A 27,140-nucleotide genomic window follows, 5' to 3' on the forward strand; every position below is an offset into this window, starting at 1 on the left:
TTATGAAGTAAAAAAAGAAGAAAAAATTGAGCCCCCCCAAAATCATACAGCAACAGATCAAACTAAATGTACTTATATAGTGTATTACATACACAAGATACTCAGTGTGCTACCATTCAAAGGTGCGTAGTTTGTTATATAACTGAATAAAAAGGTGTGTGCTTAAAAATCTGTAACAATATTTAGAAACACTTTACCTGCGACTGCATGTGCTCACTCGTCTGTTCTTGCGCAGCAAATTTTCCCCAAAAGTAACTGCAGAAAAACAATTAAAAAAAAACTAGTCAATATACCCGTCAAAGCATTTTTAAATGCTAAAAATAGATGCTATCAGATGTTTGTTTTTTTAAAAGTTTTAGGTAGCTATTTTGTGCCAAAAAAAAAAAAAAAAAAAAAAAAACACCAGACAAAACTGAAATCATCAAATAAGTGTAACAGGTCTACAGTTGATCATAATAATAAATATTTAATACACCCCCCCCAAAAAATAAAAAGTAAAGACATATGTTGTACTTCATGCTGAAAGTATTAAAAAAAATGTTAGCATTTAAAAATGTATCTTCCTAGTTAGATCAACTTGAAATCCAAAGTTTTGAATCTTGCCGGTCTCAGGACTTCAGACTCTCTCATGTTGAGGCCATTTTGGACAACTTGTGACATCATTAAAGGACCTTCATTGTTTCAAAATAGTGAACAGAGATGGTTTTAACATTTTGTTCATTGTTATTACTCCCTCGTGGAGAGCGCAACGTTGTACATTTGTTACTTTTGTCACATTCGTCAACAGAAATGTCCAGAAGGACGTCTTGTTAAAGTGATCCGCATGGAAACGTTGTAACAGATTTGGTTTCTGTTCAGATGTACTGAATTCTTGGCAGCAGAAATCAAGCCTCTTTTAACCTTCAACCTCTTGACTGTGGAGTCATCATAAATCAAGTTTTACATCCAGCCAGACTTGACAATGTTCCATTATCTAGCCCCACAGTGTTCCAGAGGAAACTTAGCATCATCCATTTTCTTGTTGGTAGGGGAGGAAGAAAAAAAAAAAAAAAAAAAACCCACCATGACATCTCTTCTACTTCAAACAGTTACAGAACAAGATGGACTAATGGAGCGGGTCACTTTCTGAAAACAAACTACCGTAATTTCCGGCCTATAAGACGCGACTTTTTTCACACGCTTTCAACCCTGCGGTTTATGTGGTGATGCGGCTAATTTGTGCAGTTTTTTCTAACGGCCGCAAGGGGGGCACTAGAGCGGAAAAGGTACGAGTGAGATCGATGGAATATATGTGCCGAGGAAGTGACTTTTACCAGTTCGGCCCTGTTAGCACTGCACTAGCGTGTTACTGCCGTGTCTCAGTGATTTTTACCGGTATGTTTTCTTTTAACCGGCCCTGTTAGTGCGGCGCTAGCGTTAGAGCGGCAGCGCTATTGTTGAACTCTGTGTACCATCTTTATTTGTAAATATCTCGTGTTTCAATGTGGGAACTTGCAGCTTTTACACAGCTGCACTGTATGTATGTACCAAATGGTATTTCCTTTACAAATGTACTGGGTGAGGCATATATCCAGGTGCGCTCTGTAGGCCGGGAATTGCAGTCACTTCTAATCACGTGACCCTGTTAAATTTCAATTACTGTGCGACTGAGGGAGGGAGGCGGTCGTCTACCGTGGCAAACGTGTGGCCCTGGAGTGGCCACATTCCTGTTTGAGTGATTCCAACCTTTTTCTATGGTCGAACTGTCGTTCTTTGTCAGGGTGCTCAGGACTGACGTCAACAGAGCACGGCACACAGAGAGGCCCCGGAGAAGGCCAGATCAGGCTTGATTTGGGGGATTTCTTGACAATTGACCATTTGAGTTCTTCTGGTGTAAGAAATGTGCATGGGTAAGAAAGTCCACGTGTGTGGGTGGGAACACAACAGGCTGGGGGCTGTCCGACAAAATTTGCACTGATGATTTTTCCGCATGGAATTTTCAGCTATTAGGATTGTGGTCAAGTCTGTGAAAACAGCCACGGACGGCACAGAACCCGTGAGTCCGGTGTTTTGTTTTTGTTTTTTGGGGAGACACTAATCTCGCTATCAGGCTCATCATCTCTTAATAAACACGGTTACATAACAGCAAAGAACTTTTTTAAAAAATAACATTTCTGCTCGGTGATGACAAATGGCCACGACAATCGCAGCCAGCTCATTATCTGTTCAACAGAGAACAATGCACACAAAATACATAACTGCATCTTAATCAGTAGACAATGTTTTGGACACATTCTCAGCCGACATGACCGCATGAGTAACGCACTGGCATCAGCAGAAAATAATGGCTGCACAAGGCTTGCTGGAATCACACGTCCAGCACGGCTTTCGTTCAAAAAGGAAAAATAATATTCATTTTAATTAAATCCATACAAAATATGGCACTTTTTTTTTCTTTTTTGCCTCATGCAGGACTCCAACCATATGGTTATGGTGGCGACACTTTGTTTACGCTTGTGTTCATCTTTGTTAGGAATTATGCCAGGTGACTTTGGGAGGGAGGCGGGGTACACCTTGGACTGGTCCCTTGCTATGCTAAACTCACTCACATTAACACCTACGGATAATTTAGAGACTTTGGCGAACGAAACCGGCCTCAAATGCGGGTTTTTGGAATGGGGCAGGAAGCCAAAGTACTCAGACTCTATGTCATGAGCAGGGCTGGACCATGGCCAAGAGAGGCGTGGCCTGGCTACCAGTCTGGACGGTGTCACCACCAACACCTGTCACCGGCCACAGCTGTTTTCCATGCGGACTCTAATTACACCATGTATTTAAGTTTGGAGTTTTGTCACTGGCATTGCCAGTTCGTTGCCTTGTGTTAGTGAGTTGCATTCACTGCCTGTGGGACTCTCCGCTTCTACGGGTAAGCTAGCGTAAACCTAGTCACAGCGACTCTGTGCCTTTTTATTTGATTATGTCCTGTTGAGTTTGTTAGTTTGCCCCATAGTCCTCGGACCTTGCTGTATGTCTTTTGGATCCTGCCGAGCCTACCATTTCTGTGCCCCCGCCTCGTTTTTGATTGCTTTTTGGTATCGGCCAGTTTCCGGAATAAACCATATTGAACATTATGCCTCTGCCTCGAAGTCCTGCATTTGGGTCCGCCCCCGCACCGTTGGTTCGTGACAGAATAAACCCACGCAAAAGGCAGAATATGCAAATTCCACATTGGAAGGCCAGAGCTGAAATTCAAACCGCTAATCTCTGAACCCTGAGGCTGACAGGCTAACCGCTAATCCACAACTCCACGGTCAATGCTCTTTGTCATTAGTAAAGGGAGGCAGGTGAAAGATACGGAAGCTTCTGTTTGATGCGCATCAAAGGGATTTTGAAGTTAGTAAATAAAAATTATTAAATATTGCTGCTTTATACATTTATGCAGTCAATTAACCTCCAATGTTGAAAGTCCAAGTAGAATCGCTACAAATAAACTGTCGTTATAATAGCTGCGTCTTATTTCTCCAGGGATCAGCATTCGGCACTGGACGTGTTCACCTCTGGGGCATTAATTAATGCTTCCTAATAAGGATATTAAAATTTAAAAAGAAGAAGAAACTCTCGGTGTCTTAAAAAACAGCAGAGGTTCTGGTTTTGCCTTTGAATGTGCGGTGAATTCTTACGTAATGACCGAGTATCAAGAGCAGATGCAGAGGCCGTGGCGCGTTAATCCCCCACTATGGGCATTATCTATTCCCACCCCCTGGATCCGTATTTAGCACGGAAAAGAAAACTCGTCATAAAAGGGCCAGGTGCGGCTCAGATGAAGATGAAATGAGCCGTTGGAGATCGTTCCTGCAAACCAGACTTCCTGCTTCCTATCTGTCAAATAGCAGCCGCGGTTTTTCTTGGCGTAACGCAGGGGAATGCAAGACCAGGATCTACGGAATACGCTAATGCGCTTGTGTCTACAGGAAACTTAATCTCTCACTTCAAGCGACGGGCCAGATGTTCGGAAACACTTCAAAAGGAAACCCAAGCGCGAATCTACACAGCGCCACTCGAGTCATCCAAGAGGCAGAATCTTTTAAATCACACGTCTGCATTGCGACTCATAAACTAGCTGCGAAAAAGTCTTGAAGCAGAACCAGATAAGGAACCAGACTATTATTAGAAGTTGCCGGGTTCAGCGGGTCAGTGGACTTCATCGCCACACCCGATTTTATCACATCACAGGAAATCGTTGATGCAATGAAAAGGGTCGACAAATGCTTGAGTTGAGAGTTTGCATTTCATTTCGCAGCCAATCAAACCACTAACCATTTGCTCCTAGCGAAGGATGTGATCGGGTCAGAGTCCCCCTCCTCCCCCTGAGCACAGAATTCACTTCATTGTTCTACCTTGCTAAATTGACCACACAAAGAATTAATGACATGCACGGTGTTGACTGCCAGATTTCTGAAACTTGATGGTGCGGCACCGGGAAGTTGATGATTTGTGGTCAGGAGGAGGAGCTTGCCATTCATTAATCATCCACATAGCCAAGTGATGATGATGTGAGCTGAGGCAACCATCTGAGATTTTTTAATGGGACAGGTAAAACTGTTAACTTGATCACTCCTCCACAAGATAAGCCTTGGACTCTGTTAATCATTGACTCCATCAGTTGGAACGACTCCACACAATCTGATGCTTGGAAGTCATGACCCATGAAGGATCCATGAAGCTAACGGTAGGTTCCTGAAGGTGGCAATATCATTGATATTCAGGTATGACCTACCCTTTATACTACTGGTATATAATTAAACAACACTTCTAGTAAAGGGACGAGAAAAATCCACAACTAATAAAAGTAACTTTTTTTTTTTTTTTCCTTTCGGCTTGCACACTCGACTTTTCCTCATGCATATAGTTTTCATTGAACCTCTTCCTTTCGGCTTGCCCCTATTCGGGGTCACCACAGCGTGTCATCTTTTTCCATCTCCTGCATCTCCCTCTCTAAGACCCGCTGTCCTCATGTCTTCCCACACCACATCCATCAACCTTTTCTTTGGTCTTCCTCTTGCTCTTTTGCCAGGCAGCTCCATCCTCAGCATCCTTCTACCAATATACTCACTCTCTCGCCTCTGGACATGTCCAAACCATCGAAGTCTGCTCTCGCTAACCTTGTCTCCAAAACATCCAACTTTGGCTGTCCCTCTAATGAGCTCTTTTCTAATCCCATCCAACCTGCTCACTCCGAGCGAGAACTTCAACATCTTCATTTCTGCCACCTCGAGTTCTGCTTCCTGTTGTTTCTTCAGTCCCACCGTCTCTAAACCGTACACCATGGCCGTCTTCACCACTGTTTTATAAACTTTGCCCTGCGATCAGGGGTCTCCATAATACCAATGTTTTGATATTAAGCAGTACAGATATTGGTATTTTTACTTACACATTTTGGGATATTATCCAGTTGGTGGACCTGCAGCTGAGACCAGTTTTTTGGGCACTAGGTAGCAGATTTCACCCCAAGAATGCCTTGATGGTCTCGATTTTACAGTATTGTACCCACTGCAGATTGAACACAACCTTTGCTGGATGTAAAGCAGTTGTAGAACTTACTGTAGGTAAATAAAATGTTTTGATTTACTCCAAATGCCAACCCAATAGGAAATGTCACTGTGTGTGTGTGTGTATATATATATATATTAATCCATGCGCGTATATTTTGTCAACTTACGGCCAGTCTGAAACATCCCCATCCATGCTTCAACATGTGCCATTCGACAACTTGTCGCTGAGTGTTCATGTTCGCTGTGAACGTCTCAAAAAAAAGAACACAGCGAATGTACAAATATGTGTCTATCTTTTTATCAACTTTTGTTTTAAGGTTAGGTTATAATGCATGTTAGCTCCCTCTATGTAGAAGAAGGGGAACTATGAGACCGGGTGATTTTCCAGTAAGCGTCTGCTACGTACCCAGAATTCCCCTCTTAGTAACGCATGCGCATTAATCACAAGGACACTTTTCAGCACGGGGGAGCGCTCAGACCGTCACACCGGTCTGGAAAGAAGTACATTGTATAACTTTATACAAATTAGAAAATTACAAATGCAGCTCATAAGATCTTTTATAACGGTGCAAAAATATATATTTCATTTCAACATAATCGCAGTGTAGCAAAGAGCCACAAAAGGTAAAAACACGACCGGCAAATCATCACCAAGAAAGTGTTGCGGACGCAGCTGACCTAACATAGTCGCAAAAGTGACGACGGCCCGCATTTCAAAGTGATGAGATGATAATCAGGCCGTTAGGTGACGGCATTTACTTCCAAATGTGAGGTGAGTCAGGCTGCGGTTATGCGAGAGGTGTCCGAGGTCCGACGGAACAGGCGATCATAAACTGCGCGGCGCTAACCGACACGGACAGAGCCCATACAAGGATCTGCGGCGCAAGTTTATGATATGTAGTTATTGGCAGATACACTCATTTATCAGGAGAGGAGTAGTTCATGTCCTTGTATGGTGCTTCTGCGGTGCGAACCGCAGGACGGCTGGAGTGTTTTTCTTGTCAACAGAAAGAAGCCTGTGAGGAACTCGATCCGAGCACTAAAACGACACACAAACAACCCTGAAAATCCCCCGAAGTGAGCGCATTTACACCACCTGGTAGATAAAACTACACAACTGCAGGAAATGTATTCATTCAATCATTTTCGACTGTCAACGTCAGCGCACATAAACGAGAATATTTTACCATTTAGAGTTTTCATTGTTTTGGGAATGCGGGAGGAAGTCGGAGTTCGCCGAAGTTTTCAACTTGAGACGGACGCACAAAGCAAATGCTCCACCGGGCGCAAAATTTCTTTTCGCTCTTTTATTTTCCATCAGATGTGATCGGGCCACGGTTTCCACTCATTAATTTTTCTGTGCGGCTTATCCTGTTCGGGGTCACGGCGGGGGCAGGAACCTATTCCAGAATTCAATCTGGATTGATCACTCAAGAGCAATTCTGGAAAATGCAATGGAACCCGTGCCAGGGGAATTTCTTTCCTCTTAACAAGGTTCAGTGCCTTGCTCAAGTGCCAATTTACAGTACTCCGGAAGCAAACTGCAACTCGTGAGATTTTCATTCCGCAGTAAGTCTCGAAAGGGGCATCCCTGGCCTCTGAAACGTCGTAAAAACAACTAACCACAATCTGGCGGTCGCAACTTTGTGGAAGCAATTTGAGGACGCCACACATCCTCAACACCTTGAGGAAAACGTCACAAATCTTCACGGCTGTCATCGCGCGGATCTAAAGACGCCGGCGCTTTGCGCACATGCGGGTTGACGGGAGGACCCTCGGTAACAGTACAAAGGGGATCAGAAGGCCCAGAGGAAATTGATCTGACAGAGCAATCTAGGGAAATCTTTTTCCTTTGAGTTGCTTTTTCAATGTCCAACAGGCAGTCCAGTGGATGTGAGGAATGATTAAAAGAGCTCCGCGGCAGCATCCCGGTGTTTAATCACTCCCGAGTAGGTGTTCTAATCCTGCCAGTTTTAAGCGGCCAGACAGGTTTATCAACATTTATAAAAAAATAATTAAAAAAAAAAAAACAGCACACAATGCAAAGTGATCTTCAGCACACAAAACTGTACTCACCGCCTAATTGGACTCCGCAAAACTTTGCCGCTCTCACTAAACGACCTCGTCAGAATAAAAGCTCTCACTCTCTCTCTCGATCTCACTCTGCATGCCTCTGCAGAAGACTTCCCAGATGACAAACCTCACCATAGCAACCCCTTCGCGCCCCCCCCCCAACCCCGCTCAAAAGGCATCCTGCTCTTGGCTTGTCACTTCGGGGCACCTGACCCCGCCGAGAAGCCCCATTGTTGTGATAAGGTGCTATTTTACGGCCTGGGGTTAACCAAAGGCCAATGAAAATAGTTGATCACCTCCGCCTCCCAGTCGCTGCCCGGTGACTCCATGACACCAGGACTTTATATCTTCATCTGTCCTCTGACTCCCCCTCCGTGTCTGTGTGTGTATGTGCGTGGGTAAAGGCCAAAAGCCTCAGACGACGGGAGTTCTTTCAGTTCTCCCGGCCACGTCATCCCCTCTTGATAAAGCAAAGTCTCCCATGAGCTCACGCAAACATGCTGTTAAATAAACAGGGACTGGATGATAGTTTGTCCTTCTGGTGGCAATTTAGAGAAGTTGCACGTTTACACATTCCAAACTCCCAGATTTGAATGCGCCCAGCAGGACGCCACTGCCGCTCGCTCAATCCAAAACTTGGATTTCCAGTTCAGCCGCACCCCCCGCTTAGTGTGCAGAACCTGAAAACGAGCTCGCAGAGAGCTTTGTCTTGCCCCCCCCGTGTTGCGCTTCCGAACTCCGTGCCCCGGCGGAGTGATCCGGTTACCTCGTCGCAATCCTGATTGCTTTCTTTCTCAGGTGTACTTTCATTTCTGGGGCCAATAAACCCCGAGACATCCAAGAGACTTTGGTTTGTTGTAACATTCTCTGTGTATTATGTTTGGTTCCACAGGCAGAAAGTGAAGGATTTCAACATTTTTAATAATTCAGCGGTCTGGCTTACTGATGCTATCCAAGGCCAGATATCCATTTACAGTACTGATCCTGCCCTCCTCGCGGGCTTGTTTTTGCCAAGTAGTCGAGGCTCCGGACCAGCCGAGAGACAAGCCGGCACAGCGCTGCGGCTCGAGGAGGGTCTGCTCCCGGGGGTGGGGGGGGGTAATGACATACATCCCGCCATGAACAGACTTTGTCCCCACTGTGAACACATCCAACACCTTGTCACTCTGCGGCAAATCACGCAAGAGGTGATTACACTTTGACCCCACGCGTCACAACACATCCTAGTTCACAACAGGGCTTTCTGTGTTCTTTCCCCACATGTTCACGCCGTCTTCGCTCACGCTAGTGCGTCCTGAATTGGCATTTTTCTTCCCTTCTGGGGCTTGAATGGGGACATCCAGACTTAAGATTGAAACTGTATTACAACTCAGCACATTTCAGGTCGTTAAACAGTAAATCTTTATTGCAAGGGCTTCTTGTCTGGGTCACAGTCAAAAGTGCAATCATCAAATCATGTCCGTTTATGACTTTTAACCGATGACTTACATCAGTGTCCTCAATTACAGTAGAAGGTTACCTTTAGCCATCAGCTGATGGACATCCGTGTTATGTTCAGATCTCCAATTTATTTCATTGCCATTCAAGATTAGCTGCAAGATCCGCTACAACACAGGTGTCAAACTCAAGAACCCAGATGCGGCCCGCGAAGGCAAATCATATGTATCAACTTCCATGATCCATCCAATTTCATCGGCGCTTATCCTCACGAGGGTCGCGGGGAGTGCTGGAGCCTGTCCCAGCTGTCAACGGGCACGAGGTGGGGTACGCCCTGAACTGGTTGCCAGCCAATCGCAGATTGAGACAATCACACCTAGAGGCAATTTAGTGTGTCCAATTAATGTTGCATGTTTTTGGAATGTGGGAGGAAACCGGAGTACCCACGCAGCCACGGGGAGAACATGCAAACTCCACACAGGCGGCTCCGGGATTGAACCCGGGACCTCAGAATCCGTGAGGCCAACCCTTTACCAGCTGAGCCACCGTGCCGCCAACTTCCATGATTTTTGTTAAAATTTGAAACAAAACTACAAACTGTCATTTGATAAATGATGACGTTGATATATTGCAAGCAAGAAGTTTTATGTTACCAAACATCAACAATCGTTGAAAAACCTTGATTTCTGATTCCAAAACTAGTTGGTAAATTTAATGTGTAAATATGATGGGTCAATTAAAGATTTTCCAGTCAAAATGGCCCTCTGACAGAAACCATAATTACAATGTGGCCTGCGATAAAAATGAGTTTGACACCCCTGCGGTCCAAACAAAAGTAAAAAATGCAACCTTTACAAAAACAAAGATCAATTTTCACCGACACTTTCAGACAGACATTCCTTCAACAATACTTTTGGTGTACTGTACCCAGTTATACGCCAAACATAAAAATTGAAGGAAAATTATTTGTTTCAAACATAAACCAACCAACAAACGGGATGGGAAACAAAAGCCGAAAGGAACGAGTAGGAAAATCACCGAGCCAATCACCATGGGCTGCCTCCCAGTAGAAATTGCTCTTGTCGCATCCACAAAGTTAAGAGTTCAAAACGCTCATCAGTATTTACGACAAATTCTTCTTATGAATAGATAGGGTGTGCCATTTTTTTCCCCATTGTGGACGGATGCCATAGTGACGTCAAATGCTGAAAATAAAATCCTCACTGAAACGTAATGTCATTTTCTTTGGCATGCATCACCGCTCTACAAATTTTAGTGCACAGTATTACTTTGCCCATAACCCAACTAATCAATACACCAACAAATGGCAATCAAAACAATACCTCTGACCCTTTGCACTGTTTGCTCGGTAGGAATGAAAACCTTCAAAAGGTGCTGGAGGACAAAAAGGAGAAAAAAAAACAGTCACCAATGCGTCAAACTGCTGCTCCCGTCAACGCGTCTGCAAGTGACTCTCCTTTTCCACTCCTCCCAACATCCTTTTATGTCTTCTAGTTCCCAAAGCAGCAAATCCCCTGAAGATGTCATCACATGTCGAAGGAGGAGGAGAACAACCTCATTCACAAACACATGCACGAGCGTGCGCTTAACCCACCCGGGTCTGGCTCAACCCTTTGCAACGGGTTTCATTTTAAACAGACATTGGCTGCCGATCAACCATAATCCATAGTGTGTGACTCTTATAGGCAATGGTGAATACACCCGGAAGAAAAAAAAAAAAAAAAAACACCTATGGAAGCAGAAAAATATGTACAGTGAAAAAAATAAGTATTTGAACACCCTGCTATATTGCAGTTTCTCCCACTTAGAAATCATGGAGGGGTCTGAAATTTTCAAAATCCAGAAATGACAATGTATGATTTTTTTTAACGATTTATTTGTGTGATACAGCTGCAAATAAGTATTTGAACACCTGAGAAAACCAATGTTAATATTTGGTACAGTAGCCTTTGTTTGCAATCACAGATGTCAAACGTTTCCTGTAGTGGTTCAGCAAGTTTGCACACACTGCAGGAGGGATTTTGGACCACTCCTCCACACAGATCTTCCCTAGATCGGACAGGTTTCTGGGCTGTCGCTGGGAAACACTGAGTTTCAGCTCCCGCTAAAGATTTTCTATTGGGTTGAGGTCTGGAGACTCGCCAGAACCTTGATATGCTTCTTACAAAGCGACTTCTTGGTTTTCCTGGCTGTGTGCTTCGGGTCATTGTCATGTTGAATGACCCAGCCAGGACCCATCTTCACTGCTCTGACTGAGGGAAAGAGGTCGTTCCCCCAAATCTCACAATACATGGCCGCGGTCATCCTCTCCTTAATACAGTGCAGTCGTCCTGTCCCATGTGCAGAAAAACACCCCAAAGCATGATACTACCACCTCCATGCTTCACAGTAGGGATGGTGTTCTTGGTCTTTGAGGGTCAGAATTGTAGCTGATAAACAGGTGTTCAAATAATTATTTGCAGCTGTATCACACAAATAAATCATAGAAAAAATTATACATTGTGAATTCTGGATTATCTCTCTCACAGTGGACATCCACCTACGATGAAAATTTCAAATCCCTCTGTGATTTCCAAGTGGGAGAAGTTGCAATATAGCAGGGTGTTCAAATACTTATTCTCTTCACCGTATCACCCTATTACTGCCACAACACGATTAACTTTTGATACACTCAGTCATTTGAGAGACTCCACCGGCACGGAAGCGTCAGAACGACAGGTACCACGGGTTAGAACTCAAAGGCGCCTTGTTTAGTCCACATCTTGTTTTCGGAGGTAGCGTTGAAGGAATGTAAGCATGAGAAGAAATATGTAAGCATTAGGGTGTGTTTGTTCTAGCAGTAAACAACATTTTGCTCCTCGATACATGTCGCACTAATATCCTGAGAGAGCCTCAGGGGAACTTCAGCTTGATTTAAAAAAAAAAAAATGAAAAGAATTGCATAACAATGAATGAACAACTGGTTTAGCACACGGTGTGTGTGAATCTTTGCTGACAATAAGGACACTGTTGTGAAACTTCCTATCTTGGTCCTTTCCCCTACCACTGTGGAACATGTTCTTGTCTTTGTTTAGAGTAAAAGTGATCAACCAAAACCGACCGCAGCGATCTTGAGGCCCATCCTGTGCTGTTTGATTCCCCATCAGAAGCAAACAAGGCTCAAGCAAGGCCGTCATTTTGCTTTTTGTTTCTTCCGTCTCTCCTCCCTGGTCGTGGTCGAGATGTGCGCGTACTCACCGACGAGCGCAGGGCGACTGCTGGTCTCCTCGGCGTGGACGCGTGAAGGAATGAAGTGAATGGAAGCGCAGGAGGAAGGAGTCAAGCTCAGCTGCTTTTCTCTCTCTCTCTCCCTCTCTCTCTTGTTCTCCGTCCCCAACCAAGACTGCGTCTTTATCTTACGTTGAACTCTCCGGCGTGGCTCCCAGAAAGTAGGCGAGGGCGGATTGGCGTGTGCGCGCACAGTTTATGTTTGCACGTGTGAGCGTACGCGCACACTTTGGCGCTCATCGGGGAGATGGCGCTCGCTAATAGTTTCCATCCACAGCTGGAAGTAATAGAACTTCCCGTTCGGGCCATTCAGGCACCCGCCGGTACCGCCTCCAAGGCGAAGCCACCACGAGGTCGTTTTCCCTCGACATGTCGTGTAATTAAATGGCCTTACTCGCTCTCTTTTAACGTAATGCGTCATATTTATGACGGGCACAGAATAGAATAGAAATTAAAAAGCTATATCAAAAATTATATGAAGCAACGCAAATGGCGGAAAGTCACATTTTAAATGTACATTATAGCAGTGGAGTCAGGATTGGTTTAAATGTTAAAAAAATAGCAATATTATGGAATAGTGCTGTGTTATTACGAGTTTAGTGCATTGATGGATTGTGGGAAGAAACGGTCTTTGAGTTTGTTAGTTCTGGTTCTGTTGGACTAAAGATAGTGGCGGTTCTAGGGACTCAGTGCCACCCTAACGTTGTGCTTTCCCCATCCTATGTTTGGATCAAGCCAGACCCCCCAAAAAAAAAAAAATATATATATATACATATAAGTTCAGTCAGTACACCAACCTCGTTACCGTTTTGTTTTTTTAATGATTGGAATGAACCGAGGAGGCACGGTGGATCAGCTGGTAAAACTGTTGGCCTCACAGTTCTGAGGACCCGGTTCCATCCCGGCCCCACCTGTGTGGAGTTTGTATGCTCTCACCGTGCCTGCGTGGGTTTCCTCCGGGCACTCTGGTTTCCTCGCACATCCCAGAAACATGCAACATTAATTGGATACTCTAAATTGCCCCAAGGTGTGATTGTGAGTGTGGTTGTTAGTCTCTATGTGCCCTGCGATTGGCTGGCAACCAGTTCAGGGTGTAGCCCGCCTCCTGCCCGTTGACAGCTGGGATAGGCTCCAGCGCTCCCCGCGACCCTCGTGAGGATAAGAGGCAAAGAATATGGATGGATGGAATGTACCAACATAGTTTTGGTACTGGTCTTGTCTGGCAAAATTTTGAGTCAACAACCCCCCACTTCCTATGGCCCCTACAAAACCATTGACCGGAGGCTGCCCCCCGACCCAACTAAAATGGGTCTAGAACCGCCACTGTGCCTGCTAGAGTGTAGGTTAAAGGTCAAAGAAACGGGGGGCGGGCTGAGTGTCGTCACCTGGCGCAGCCTCAGCTCTCCCGAGCTAGCGAGATGTGACGATGTGGCATCTCGACTGCCCCCTGGATTCTCCTCCGTTCTGCCTCAGCAACGCTGTCATGCACAACGTCAGAAGCTCTCCATGGTTGAACAAAGAAGAAAGCACAGGCAACAAAAGGTACGCACACTTACTGCTTCATTAAAAGTACAGACATAGTACGTGTGTAATTAAAAAAAAAAAAGGGCTAAAAGTAGAACTGGAGAATAAACTCCTGTACTTACCGTAATTTTCGGCCTGTGAGCCGCGACTTTTTTCACATGCTTTTAAATCCTGCGGTTTATGCGGTGAGGCGGCTAATTTGTGCATTTTTCTGGAGGCTTGAAGGGGGCACTCGAGCGGAAAAGGTAATAGTGAGACCGGTGGAATATTTGTGCCGAGGAAGTAACTTTTACCGATCTGGCCCTGTTGCGCTTATGTGTTACTGCCGTGTCTCTGTGATTTTTACTGGTATGTTTTTTGTTTTTTTTTTTAACCGGCCTGTTAGCGCGGCAGCACTAGCTTTAGCATTAGCACGGTGGCGCTAGTGTTAAACTCTCTGTGTACCGTCTTTCTTTGTAAATATCTCGTGTTTCAACCTCATTTACACGGCTGCGGCCTATGTACCAAATGGTATTTCCTTTACAAATGTACTGGGTGAGGCTTATAACCAGGTGCGCTCTGTAGGCTGCGAATTAGGGTCATCCTTAAAAAACTAATATAAAACGTTAGCATTTTATATTTGCTTTGGGCAAAGATAAAATTCATGTAATTTCTGTTCATTTTTTTGCCCCATCTTTGCAATAAGACCTTAGTTAATCAAAATCCAGCTCATCAAGCTCTCTCGCTATTGATTTTTTATGTATGTATTTTTTAATCGTGTTGTCGTCAGCTGAGGTTAAAAAGTACTGACTGTTAAAAAATAAGAAAACAAAAATTACAGATATCAATTTTCAATTGTAGGGAGTAAAAGTAAAAAGTTGTAAGAAAAATAAAGTACAGGTAGCTGAAAAATCTGGAGACCATCAATCCTTCTTTGCCGCTTATCCTCACGAGGGTCATGGGGAGTGCTGGAGCCTATCCCAGATGTGAACGGGTAGGAGGCAGGGTACACCCTGTACTGGTCGCCAGCTAATGGCGGGGCACATTGAGACAAATGACCAATCGCACTCACAATCACACCTACGGGCAATTTAGAGTGTCCAATTAACGTTCCATGTTTTTGGGATGTGGGGGGAAACCAGAGTGCCCGGAGAAAACCCACGCAGTCAAAGGGAGAACCTGCAAACTCAACACAGGCGGGTCTGGGATTGAACGCGGGACCTCAAACCCAAATCTGAAGACCCTATTGAGGAAATTCTGAACTTTGTTTCCACTATAAATATATTTTACTTTTGAAGAAAACTGCTAGGAAAAAAAAAAAAAAAAACAAAACAGGCAAAGACTGAGAACTAAGTGGGCGGTGTGCGTATCCGGAATTAGCCCCCCCCCCCCCCCTCCGCCTACCTCCTACTATATCCGAATTTGGGCGCCCTGCTATGATCAGAAGTTTTCTGTAAGTTCTTGCAAATTGAAAGTTACTCATGATTATCACTAGACACAACCAAAGCAGTTAGCTCGCAAGCTACAGTAGCTGCTGGCAAGCATCTGAGGCTTTAAGCGGATCTATTTTCGTGGCTCAAACATGTTGGGATCTGTAGGTTCAAGAGAGATGAGAGATACATTTTTTTTTTTTTTTTTTCAGGCCAAGGTATTTGATTGACAATTGACATTTAGTGTGCACACTGGAAAGCGTCGAGAACGGCTTGACATTTTACCGTGTCAAAAGCCTCGTTTTATCCACTTGGCGACTTTTGTTATTCTCACCTGCAAAGTTTGGGCATCTGTATGTGTGCGTTTTCTCCCGGCGAACTCCTGCCTGCAAACAACGCGTGCACGCGCACGTTCGCGCCCACACACGAGAGCGGCGAGGCCTGGAGGAGGTCGTCAGTGTTTCCATGCGGCGTTCCAGGACGGCATCCGCCGCAACGCCAAGCGCGGAGGCCCCACGGCTTTCCTTTGCTCGCCGCGCGGCGTTATCAAAGCGGATCATCTATCTGCATTTCTGCAACTACACAAAGCTCCTGTGTAAAGTCCCATTTTCGTAATTCTACTCACGTGTCTCCTTCCTTTGTCGTGTAGCCTTTTGCACTCTCGACGCTTCCACCTGGGCCACGCAAGACAAATGTTTAATAGCTGGGGTCAAAAGACAAAGGTCAAACGCATACCTGTCAAATGGTCCACCTTTGTTGTAATTTGCGCAACTGAAAGCTCATTTTAAAATTTGTACGGCGTACATTAGAATTCTGTACGTCAAACTACAATCTTTAGTGAAAAAGCAGGAATGCCACTGATTGGCTGATTAGAAAATGATCAAAAGCCATTTTCCGTTGGAGAATTCTCCACTCGGAATATTGCTTCTGTGTGCCGTGGACAGCAGATGTAAAGTTGTCTGTATGGAAGTCGATTAGTGCCACCAACATTTGAACTTGGAATGTAAGGTGATCACATCTTCAATAGTTGTATTTCAGTGTAACGTTTCAAATGTTAACAATTCAACCGGCTACAATTCGCTGTCTTAAATTCACCGTCTGTGCCACCAGGCAGGGTTACTGCAGGTCAGAACCGAACGGCCAGCCAATCGCAGTTACGCTTTCTTAGTCACGTGACCTCACATCCCAAGAAAGCATAACTGCGATTGGCTGGCTGTTCGGCCTGGTGGCACAGACGGTGAATTTCGGACAGCGAATTGTCGCCGGTTGAATTTCAGACAGCAAATCTCAAAGACAGCGAATTGTCGCCGGTTGAATTTAAGAGAGCGAATTGTAGCAACTATTGAAATTGTGATCACTTTACATTTCAAATTCAAATCCTGCTGCACAAACCTACTTCCATATGTCTGATGATTTTGCAATCTTCGCAAGCACTAACGGCCACAAGGAAGCTGATCATAGGATGAAAACATTCAAACCCATCGGTGAACATTTTCCTCCAAGTAAAACCGTGCAAACACATTTTTTTGTAATTCATTTCTCAAATTGCCCCGTGACCCTCGTGAGGATAAGCGCTGAAGAAAATGGATGGATGGATTTTTCAAATTGTGTGAAGGGGCCAAATAAAGGTTCAGCACCTCTCCTCTGTCCTCTCTGCAAGGCACTGACTGGCTTGCTTGCTAATCGGCAGTTCAGACAGCTGCAAAGAATCCACCCTTTGGAATAGCTTTATCTTTATAAAACGGGAAATTCACAGCAATAAAAAAACCACCCCTACGTCACTTTAAGTTTAAGGTTATGTTAACTTAGCTTCAGTATGCAACATACAAAAGCTAAAGATGTTGTATTGAGGCACATAAACGAGTATGCTAAGCTAACTAGCGAGAGGCTAACACACATGCATCCCGTTCGCAGCTACACTTTAGGCACAAAGTCATTTATTTATCTTGAGTAGTTCACAAAAGAAGTAATCGTCATGTTTACCGTGGGTCCAATTTGTCGATAATCACTCCATGATGCCTTCGTGATACCAACTACTAATTGACTTTGGACAAATTCCTGAGCTTCAAGACCTCAACTGTGGACTGTTTTGCATCCGGGCTTTTTAAAGTGACCTTTCACAGTTAACCTTAAAATTATAATTAGTCTTTTCCAACTAGTGTGATACAATATTACAGCATAATTTGCTTGTGTTAAAACCGGCTGCCTCAACATTTCTTAATTAGTGGCATCATCTATGATATTATTTTGCTAAAAATATATATATATATATATCAGTTTTTGAGGGTCAGGGTGAGCAAGGCAGGCGTACTGTGATGGCCTGAACACTATCAAAAGCACTGACGTTATGAAATTAATAATGCTAAATTAACCAAATATAAACAGCATTTAATTCTACCGCTGTAGGTTCCTGATATTGATAATTACAGCTATATTTCCAGTTAATTTTTTATCCACCCATCCATCCATCGTCTTAGCCACTTATCCTCACAAGGGTCACGGGAGTGCTTGAGCCTATCCTAGCAATCTTCAGACAGGAGGCAGGAGTACACACTCAGCTGGTTGCCAGCCAATTTTCAACAACAAATTCACCTGATGATCCCTCATAACAGGGGTGACAACCTCATTTATTGCTTCATGGGTTTTTTCCCCAACTATCGTCCGTGTTTGGTCACAAAAAAATGAAGAATCTCAACTTTATCATTTATGATATGACAATTTGAAATTGTGTTACAGATTATCACAAAAATCACTGAAGTTGATATACATATTGTTTTGCGGGCCACATAAAATCATGCAGTGGGCCAGATCTGGCCCCCGGGCCTTGACTTTGACACCAGTGCCTTATAACATTAGTGTGCCACATATGGCACCTTGGAACTCCCGATAAACTATATTAGCTGTTTAAGAAACCAATGTTTCGCGTACACTTTTTAACTCCAGAGGGAGCCAAAGCCGAAAACGATTTTCCTGCATGTTGGTTTTTTGTCCCCCACCAAACGAGATCGCGCTCAAAGATCCAGCCGGTCCAAAAACTCACAAGACTCCCTGGCACTTACAATGGATTTAATGGAAAACCAATAATTAAAAAAAAAAAAAAAAAGATGTCTGTGTATAAAAACAAAGCACTTTATTACAATTAGGCTGGAAAAAGAAAAAACAATGAAAACACAACTACTTTACAAGTACAAATGTTTTTTTTTTTTTCACTGATATTTACATTTTCTTTGACAAGTAAAAAAAAAAAAAAGACACCCAAAGTACTAACAGACATGTTTACAGTGTATTTCTTGGAATAAAAAAACTAAACAAAACAAAAAAAACAAGCCCAAAACAACAACAAAAAAGTAAAGGAACGTGCACTACTCTCCAATCAGTATCTAAACACGACAAAGGAATTTGACATGCAAGGGACGATGAAGAATACACATATTGGCCGGCTCCAAATCAACACACCTCAGATATTTTGTCTGGTTGAAGGCCAGGTGATCACTGAGTTCTGTTGGAAATGAAGTTGGGGGGGGGGGGGGGTCATTTTTAGTAAGGGTATTTTATCTTCTTGGATTGAAACATTCAACAAATGAACAAAGGAGTTAGAATCCCACCAGGGTGGGTTTCCTGACAAATTGAGATTTCGACATTGGAACATTTGTGCTGACCAACGGGTCTTTCTGTATGGACTGCTGTTATTGGTGGGAGGGGGGGAGGGGGGGGAGGGGGGGGGGCCCGCTCCAAAGACCACTTGTGTACCATCTGCGGTGGGAACTGCAGGAAAACACCCGATTGAATTCACCACCCTAACTGTTGCCCCCGCCGGGCTTTGCAGGGGGTTTGGCTCGTATACCACCCTGGCGGGCTTGACCTTTGGCGGGCTGCTGGGACTGAACGGGCTGCGGCGCGGAGGCCTCTTGCTGGGCGGGGCTGCGGGGCGGCGGCGTCTGGATCTGCGGCGAGGCGGCCGCGGCAACCACCTGTTGCTGGATCAGCTTCTGCTGAACCACCTGAGCTGCGGCGGCGGCGGCAGCGCCGGCCGGAATCATCTGGACCTGGGCGGGGGCCGACGTGGTCAACGTCACGGTCTGGGGCTGCGTTTGGATCTGAGGCGGACAAAGGGAGAAAAGCACGTTTACGCTGCGCTCTCCGGCTGCTTGTGTTTCGGCGCGAAGCAAGAAGCTTGATGGCCTCTTCAGTTCGACCCCGGAACTCTTTGAAACGCATTAAACCACACACGCACTCCACCAGAATCCAGTCGCTCTGATCAACAGGGATGAGAAAGATCAATTTGGAAAAAACACTGAAAATGTCTGCCTTGGGTGGGGGGGTTCGCCCCCCCCCCTTTGGGCACAATAAAAAAAAAAAAAAACACTGTTAAATGGTGACCTCTGGTTACTGCTAACAGTGTAAATACATAATATTTTTAACACTTAAAATATGAGTCCAAACAACCCAAAAAATGTTGCCAAACTTCAGACATAAAAATGTAAACCATGAAATTTATATCAAATAGGTCACCGCACTTACAAGTTATACATACATATATATATATATATATATATATATATATATATATATATATATAATATATATATATATATATATATATATATATATATGTGTGTGTGTGTGTGTGTATGGGGGGGGTTAAAACGGGGGTGCAGCCCCCTTTGGGCACGAATTTTTTTTATAAAACACACTGTTAAATGGTGACCTCTGGTTACTTCTAACAGTGTAAATACAGGGCAATCATAACATTTTGAAATCTTAAAATATGAGTTCAAACAACCAAAATAATTTTGCCAAACATCAGACAGAAAATGTAGACTGAGTGAAATTGATATTGTATAGGCTATACTTCAGAAATAACTACACAATTTATTATATATATACTTTAAAAAAAGAGAAAGAGAGAGATTGCGAAAGAGAGAGAGAGAGAGAGAGAGAGAGGAGAGAGAGAGAGAGAGAGAGAGAGAGAGAGAGCTCATGAAATATAAAAGTGAGCAATAAAAAATCCGGCCTAATCGTATTAACAGTTGTCAATTACATAATATTTGAGAAATTTACGTCCAACTTACCTTTGCGTTTCCTGGTTTGGATATACTCCTGGATATTTTTTGCTCCTATCAGAACACAGAGTGCACAGCACTTTGCCGGGAACGTCCACTTTTTGTACATGTTCGGTTAGACATGTTGATACAGTTTTCTTTCCTATCTGCACTGTTACACTTTTTTTCAAGCCATGCCCATCTGAGACAGTTTTTTTTACTCCGTGGTTTTTATCAATTTTCCCTGGCACGATCTTCATCTTTTCGCTCCAAGACTTTCGCCATACTGGCAAACCGCTCAATTCCATTTGCGCACGTATGTCTATAAGTTGTAACTATGCCGTAGTCAACAGAATGCTTCTCTATGAAATGTTAACATCAGAGTGAAAATACTGACGAAATACCGCCAAAATGCTGCCAGAAGTCGGAATGTTGTCGTTTTTATAAACACCAAATTTAATATAAACAGATAGCAATGCCGTTTTTCGCTATCACGACTGTGACTAATTTCTCGACAAGCGTTGCCGATAGATGCTGGCGGCCGGTCTTGATCACAGCATCGCCCCGCGTCAAGCCATACGCTACGCCCCCCCCCCCAAAAAAAAAAAAAAAAAAATCTCAACGGATTCACACGTTTCAAATGACATTTTCATCTGAAAAAACTCGTGAATGAAGGCGGTACCTGCTGTGGAGACGAGACAATTTGTTGAATGTTAGCCACAGTGGGCTGCTGCTGTTGCACTATTTGCGGGAGCTTCGCCACCTGCTCAAAACAATAACAAAAATTGTCAAAAGGCGAGAAACACACAAACTGCACCTTCTTCAGACATGTAAGACAAGTACCTGGATTTGTTGAGGTCCTGCGGGTTTCTGGGTCTGGGCAATGGACGTTGTAAAGAACTGGGGCTTGATGCCGGCTTGAAGTTGGGTGGTGGTCGTGTAGGTCACCTTCTGCTGCTGCTGAGCGGGCTGAGCAGCCTGAACTGTAACCTGCTGCGTGCCAATCTAAGGAAACATATCGTGTTTATTACTGATTTACAACCTTTATGGAGCCATGGCGCATATTTTAAAATTAAAAAAATGTCACGGCATTGGAAGTGTAAGCTAGCTGTTCAAGAATTTAATAACTTAATAGCAAGAGGGAAGAAGCTGTTGCGATGCCTGCTCGTTTTGGTTTGCATTGATCAGTAGCGCGGTAAATAAATTGAAGATACCGTCACTTTTTGGAATTAAATTTTGGAGCAATTGAGAAAAAAAATTATAATTTTCAAAATCGCTGTTTTTTGTGACAAACAAATTAAACCAAGATAAAAACGTTTGTTTGTACATCATTGATGACAAACTAGACAACTAAATTGCAAAAATGGATAGAAAAATATGAATTTCTTCAGAGTGGAAGTAAAAAAAAAAAAAACAGATATGGTTCAACTAGTGTGCACACCCTCTTATACACGGGAGTGCTGGAGCCTATCCCAGCTGTCTACGGGCAGGAGGCGGGGTACACCCGGAACTGGTTGCCAGCCAATCGCAGGGCACATTGAGACAAACAGCTGCACTCACAATCACACCTAGTGGCAATTTAGAGTGTCCGATTAATGTTGCATGTTTTTTGGGATGTGGGAGGAAACCAGAGAGCCCTGAGAAAACCCACGCAGGCACGGGGAGAGCATACAAACTCTACACAGGCGGGGCCGGGATCGAACCCGGGACCTCAGAACTTACTACAGGATACAAAAACAATTGCAAAAAACGTGAGGACCAGGGGGGAAAAAGAACCCAGACAAACGCATGTGGGAAAACGCCACATGGTCCGATGAAACGAAGACGAAGATTTGGGCCATAATTCCGAAAGATTACGTTTAGCACACACACAAGATTGCTCAGCACAGAACTAATGAAAATCATTGATTCAGAGACGTTTGATTGATGCAGACCTTGTTTACCTTCTGCTGGGCTGCGGCCTGTCCTTGTTGCGGCTGTCCCGCCTTCTGCTGAGCCGCCTGTACGGCCGCCTGCTGTTGCTGCTGCTTCTTCATCTGAAGCAGCTGCTGCACCTGCATCTGCGGGAAGGACGGCGTCAGCACGGGACCGCCTGAAGGAGAAGAGATGGTAGGATTTAGAAGATGAGGGGGACTGATAGCAAGCACGTCAAGAGTGTCCAAAATCTGAGAAAGCATTTTGGTAATGTACCCGTTTTCTGGGCCTGGCCAATTGCCACGCTGATGCCAGCTACGGTGACCGGCAGCGTGGTGACGCCGGCGGATGACACCACTGCAGGCACGGAGACGACGGGAGGTTTCGTGAGGGTCATCTGGGCTGTTTGGCTCGCCTGGGTCTGAATCTGACCCTGGGCAGGAACCCGGGTCTACAACAACCAAGAGAATGTGTGAGGTCACGTCTGTGTGCCAGTGAGTCATTTAGGAGAGTATGCTTGCTTGCGCTCACACACACAAACACACAGACACACACAAGCCACATATTAAGCTGGTTTGTTTGTGTTACTATAACGACTGAAGACAGCTGTTTATGCACCGTGCTTCGATGATGTACACAGTGCGCTGTTCACATACAGTCTGGGCGTCCACCTGGAAGACTCAGTGTGCGCTTTTTGCTCACACAATGTAACAAAGTATTTCAAATACAAGGCCTTTTGTATCTTTGCTCTAAATGAACCCTGACCATTTCGGAGAAATTTCTAAATCCCAATCAACGGTATTGGCCATGTATGTAAACAAGACACAAGGGATTTGTCTCAGGTAGTTGGACCGGCTTAGTACAACATACATGTTGAATACGAAAAATATTAGCCGAATTTTAAAGTCATTCCTTATGCAAAGGACGCAGAGTCTTCTAGCAGAAGAGAAGAGAAGGAGAATTGCTGTTAGTAAACACCTTGGACTCTCTATCTTTAAAAAAGTCCGAAACCTTGGTGTTCTGATTGATTCCGACCTGACTTTCAACAATCGTATCAAATCAATCATATAAAATTCCTTCTACCATCTGAAGAACATATCTAGAGTGAAGTCATGTATGTGTCAAGCAGACCAGGACAAACCCATCCATGCTTTTATCTCAAGTAGACCTGACTACTGTAATGGTCTTCTGACCGGACTCCCCAAGTAAAAGAGTATTAAACAGCTGCAGCTCCTTCAGAATGCTGCAGCTCGCATTCTGACCAAAACTAAGCGATCAGAGCATATAACTCCAATCCGAAAGTCCTTGCACTGGCTTCCAGTCAGCTTTAGAATAGATTTTAAAGTTCTGCTACTGGTCTATAAATCACTAAATGATTTAGGGCCTGAATCCATGAAAGAAATGCTTACGGAATACAAACCCAGTTAGAGCTCTGAGATCGACTGACTAAGGTCACATAGTGGAGCGCAGAGTCCGAAGCAAACATGGCGAAGCAGCATTTAGCTATTATGCTGCACAAAAATGGAATAAGTTGCCAACAGATGTGAGGTCAGCCCCAAGTGTGAAAAAATGTTAAATCCAGGTTGAAAACTTTTCTTTTTTTTTCTAATGCTTTTTAGAATACATCCACTTTTTGACCATATTACTTGCACTGTATGCGGTTTTAATTCTTTTTTAAAATATTTTGTCATTTTTATTGTTTTTATCCTATTTTAAAATGTTTTGTCACTGTTTTCAAATGCCTTTAATCGTGTAAAGCAGATTGAGTTACCTCGTGTATGAAGTGCGCTATACAAAGAAATTTGCTTTGCTTTGCTTTGCTTTTAGCAATGAGAGCAGTTAGTATTCCTTTTGAAAAATTAACTTCGAACTTTGGCAGTTCAACAGGAAGCAGTTTGGCGACGTTAACGCGGGCGCTTTGGCTTTGTAATATTAACAAATAGGCAACAAAGGTTTCATTCATTGCTATACTCTTATACAGTATTTATTTTTAACTTGACCAATAAAAAAAACAGACATTAATTAGTGCTGTTCCTGGAACTGATTAATTATATTTCCGTTTGATCTGAGCTGGGTCTTGGAATGTTGTTCGTAATTCGAGAAATGTTGACTTTTGCTTCTATTTATTTGTCTCACAGTTAAGAAATGTAAACTACACAGTAAATATTTTATCTGACAGGACTCTGAATGAATTTTGAGGACCAAATCAGGGGTGTATTTTGTCTGTAGAATAATAAACATTTACCAGTCTGGCCACTTGCAGGTTGGCCACTGTGGTGCCTGTCAAAACAGATCCCGGTCTCGGCGCCGCCACCGCTGCGAGCTGAGGATTGGATTGAGCCGCCTGGGTCGGCTGCACTTGCGCCTGCTGGGCTCCTGCAGCCTGCTGGCCCTGAGCTGCAGCTGCAGCCACGGCCGCAGCGACCTGCTGTTGCTGTTGTTGCAGCTGAAGCTTATGTTTGTGCATCTTTAAGAAGAAGACCACAATTTTATTGATCCTGCAGCTGGGAAACTTTGCTGGTTGCACCAGTAAGCATTAACATAAAATATTTTGAAACGCACGGGTGATAAAATAAAACAGTTGAGAGCGGAAAAAGTAACATTTACAAAATGACTAACAACATACAAATCCTGTACTTCACATTCGTACGCGTCACACCACTCCAAAAAAGAAAAGCTTGGTCCGTCAGGTTACATGATTTGTTTCTGTCAAAATGCTTTATTATTTTATATATTTTTATATTTACCTGTGGTTTGTTTACGGCTTTGATCTGAGGAGAAGCAGCCTGCTGCTGCTGTTGAAGCTGTTGCTGCCGAAGCATCTGCAGGTGGGCCGGGGTGAGGGCCTTACCTTGTGCAAGCTGCATACCTGCAGCTTGGCGGAGCACAACACATTCAGATCAGTGGGATACCACAGAATATTTAGGATGGAGCTGGGCAATATGCCCTTGAAATAAATTGTTTGGAAGATGAGTAATCCTATCAGAGCAAAGCTCATTTACATGTCAGGTAACAATGACGAATCCGACCGTCTCAAATGGCAGGCAAAACCGACCAACTACAATGGCTTTTTTGGGCATTTTCAACCAAAGTTATCAAGCACACCTAATAAATGGACAGCAAAGATTCTCAAATTCAAATTAAAAAAAAAAAAAAAAAAACTGATGGAAGGGGACAGTGAATTCGTTCATCACCTGGTGTTACTTGAGTGACAAGTGGGCGAGTCTGAGCTTGGACTGGGCTCAGAGTGGTTGAAACTGCAGCAGATGCAGTTACCGGGGTAACTGCGCGGACACTCTGCCCCGTTGCTATGGCAACAACGTCTGCCGGGGCAGCAGCGGCAGCTGTAACCGCTCTCTGTTGAGCGTGGACCACCTGCGCTCCAACAGAAGGACCGGCAGGCTGGTGTAACACCCGACACAGCAGACTTTAGAAGATCATTTTTCTACAAGGTGACATTTGTGTCATCATCATGACTCACAGACAGGGTGCCTGGTATGACTGGGGATGCCAGGCGTTTGTTGGTCTGGAACGGACTTGGAGGCACGCCAGCAACCGTGCTCACAATCGCATTCCCTCCGACAGCGGCTGCATGACCAGACCACGACAGAGAAATTAACTAAGGTGAAAGCAGAGGTTCCTTCAGTGAAACGTGCATCTACGCACCAGCCTGGATGGTTGTTCCTGCTGTAGCGTTTTTGATAGCTCCAGCCTGAAAGAGAAGAAATGTATGTATAGACAGCTGCGCGTTTTGGGCCTTTCTATAAGAGCCAATGTTGACAGACAATTATTGGATTGCTTCTCACCAGAACAGCCACATTAGGAACAGCAGCGGCTCCAGCCGCCGTGGCAGTCTGCGGGACCTGAACTTGGGTCGCAGAAGTGGTCTGGGCCTGGCTGGGTGCAGTCTGGGCCTGGGGAGCTCCAGCCTGCTGCTGCTGTGCCAACTGCTGAGCTTTCTGTTGTTCTGCCAGAGCCTACGAACGCATACAAACACAACCTAAAGATTACGTACTTGTACCCCAACACACATTCCCTGGTACATATTACATCTTACCAGTGACTGATCGAGACGCGCACACGCACATGCGCACGCGCACACGCACGCACACACACACACACACACACACACACACACACACACACACACACACACACACACTTCTTTATTTGCTGGATGTTCTTGACATGGGATGAGCATAACAATAAATCTATTAATGTCGGTCAATTTTACGGTGTTTCCAATTGCCGTTAAGTGCCAAACACGCCGTAGTCTATAACGAACCTAAATTAAGGCAATAGTAAAGTCGAATGTTTAACAGAATCAAAAATATTTCACAATATAAGTACAGAGCTAACAGAGTCCACTGCATGAGAATGTATGATGCCACTCAGTGAACTAGTCCATTGCGCACCTTAAATACTCTCAAAACCTTGCACATGGGACTCTCTCTATACAAGGACCCAGGCATGTTGATGAGGAATCACATTTCCTTTTTGCGTTTTAATATGAAAAAGCTGATGAAACTGACTTACTTAATGATCCTACAAAGTTTAAAAAAAATCTACCTACCATTCATATCCAAGAAATTAGGTCAGATTAGAGCTACATCTTGAAACAAAATGGAAGCAAATGGACTGGCAACCAATTATTTCCAGGCCAAATAGAAGTAGTTTGCTGCCCGAGACAGTCAAAATAATAGAGATAACAGAAACATCCATCCATCCATTTTCTTTGCCGCCTATCCTCACGAGGGTCGCGGGGAATGCTGGAGCCTATCCCAGCTGTCAACAGGCAGGAGGCAGGGAACACCCTGAACTGGTTGCCAGCCAATTGCAGGGCACATACAGGCGAACAACAATTCACACTCACAATCACACCTAGGGGCAATTTAGTGTCCAATTAATGTTGCATGTTTTTG

At 44.2% G+C, this 27,140-nt stretch overlaps 2 protein-coding genes across 22 annotated transcripts in view; both read right to left on the reverse strand.

The window, feature by feature from the left end:
- The window catches only part of sorbs3 (sorbin and SH3 domain containing 3), a 32,895-nt gene extending 15,509 nt beyond the window's left edge, over positions 1 to 17,386 (reverse strand). For 4 of the 10 annotated variants that reach the window (XM_061817133.1, XM_061817134.1, XM_061817125.1 and 1 more), the window contains exons 1-3: positions 17,246 to 17,386; positions 15,597 to 15,936; positions 198 to 255 (exon numbers count right to left, since the gene is read on the reverse strand). In XM_061817133.1, the coding sequence (XP_061673117.1) occupies positions 198 to 255; positions 15,597 to 15,613 (75 nt within the window). In that variant the 5' untranslated portion in view covers positions 15,614 to 15,936; positions 17,246 to 17,386. Of the gene's footprint in view, positions 1 to 197; positions 256 to 7,607; positions 7,765 to 10,384; positions 10,533 to 12,299; positions 12,577 to 13,714; positions 13,830 to 15,596; positions 15,937 to 17,245 lie in introns of those variants that run through there. The other 6 variants (XM_061817127.1, XM_061817126.1, XM_061817124.1 and 3 more) reach the window with 6 other exon arrangements.
- A 989-nt stretch (positions 17,387 to 18,375) lies between these two features.
- ep400 (E1A binding protein p400) overlaps positions 18,376 to 27,140 on the reverse strand; it is a 30,550-nt gene continuing 21,785 nt past the window's right edge. For 4 of the 12 annotated variants that reach the window (XM_061816610.1, XM_061816603.1, XM_061816604.1 and 1 more), the window contains 12 exons: positions 26,025 to 26,195; positions 25,885 to 25,930; positions 25,700 to 25,806; positions 25,413 to 25,620; positions 24,966 to 25,093; positions 24,464 to 24,685; positions 22,495 to 22,669; positions 22,239 to 22,396; positions 21,148 to 21,309; positions 20,987 to 21,067; positions 20,335 to 20,379; positions 18,376 to 19,359 (listed from right to left, as the gene is read on the reverse strand). In XM_061816610.1, the coding sequence (XP_061672594.1) occupies positions 19,060 to 19,359; positions 20,335 to 20,379; positions 20,987 to 21,067; positions 21,148 to 21,309; positions 22,239 to 22,396; positions 22,495 to 22,669; positions 24,464 to 24,685; positions 24,966 to 25,093; positions 25,413 to 25,620; positions 25,700 to 25,806; positions 25,885 to 25,930; positions 26,025 to 26,195 (1,803 nt within the window). In that variant the 3' untranslated portion in view covers positions 18,376 to 19,059. The remainder of the gene's footprint in view (positions 19,360 to 20,334; positions 20,380 to 20,986; positions 21,068 to 21,147; positions 21,310 to 22,238; positions 22,397 to 22,494; positions 22,670 to 24,463; positions 24,686 to 24,965; positions 25,094 to 25,412; positions 25,621 to 25,699; positions 25,807 to 25,884; positions 25,931 to 26,024; positions 26,196 to 27,140) is intronic. The other 8 variants (XM_061816611.1, XM_061816608.1, XM_061816612.1 and 5 more) reach the window with 6 other exon arrangements.

The sequence above is a fragment of the Syngnathoides biaculeatus genome, chromosome 4, assembly GCF_019802595.1.
Source record: "Syngnathoides biaculeatus isolate LvHL_M chromosome 4, ASM1980259v1, whole genome shotgun sequence".
Classification (NCBI taxonomy): domain Eukaryota; kingdom Metazoa; phylum Chordata; class Actinopteri; order Syngnathiformes; family Syngnathidae; genus Syngnathoides; species Syngnathoides biaculeatus.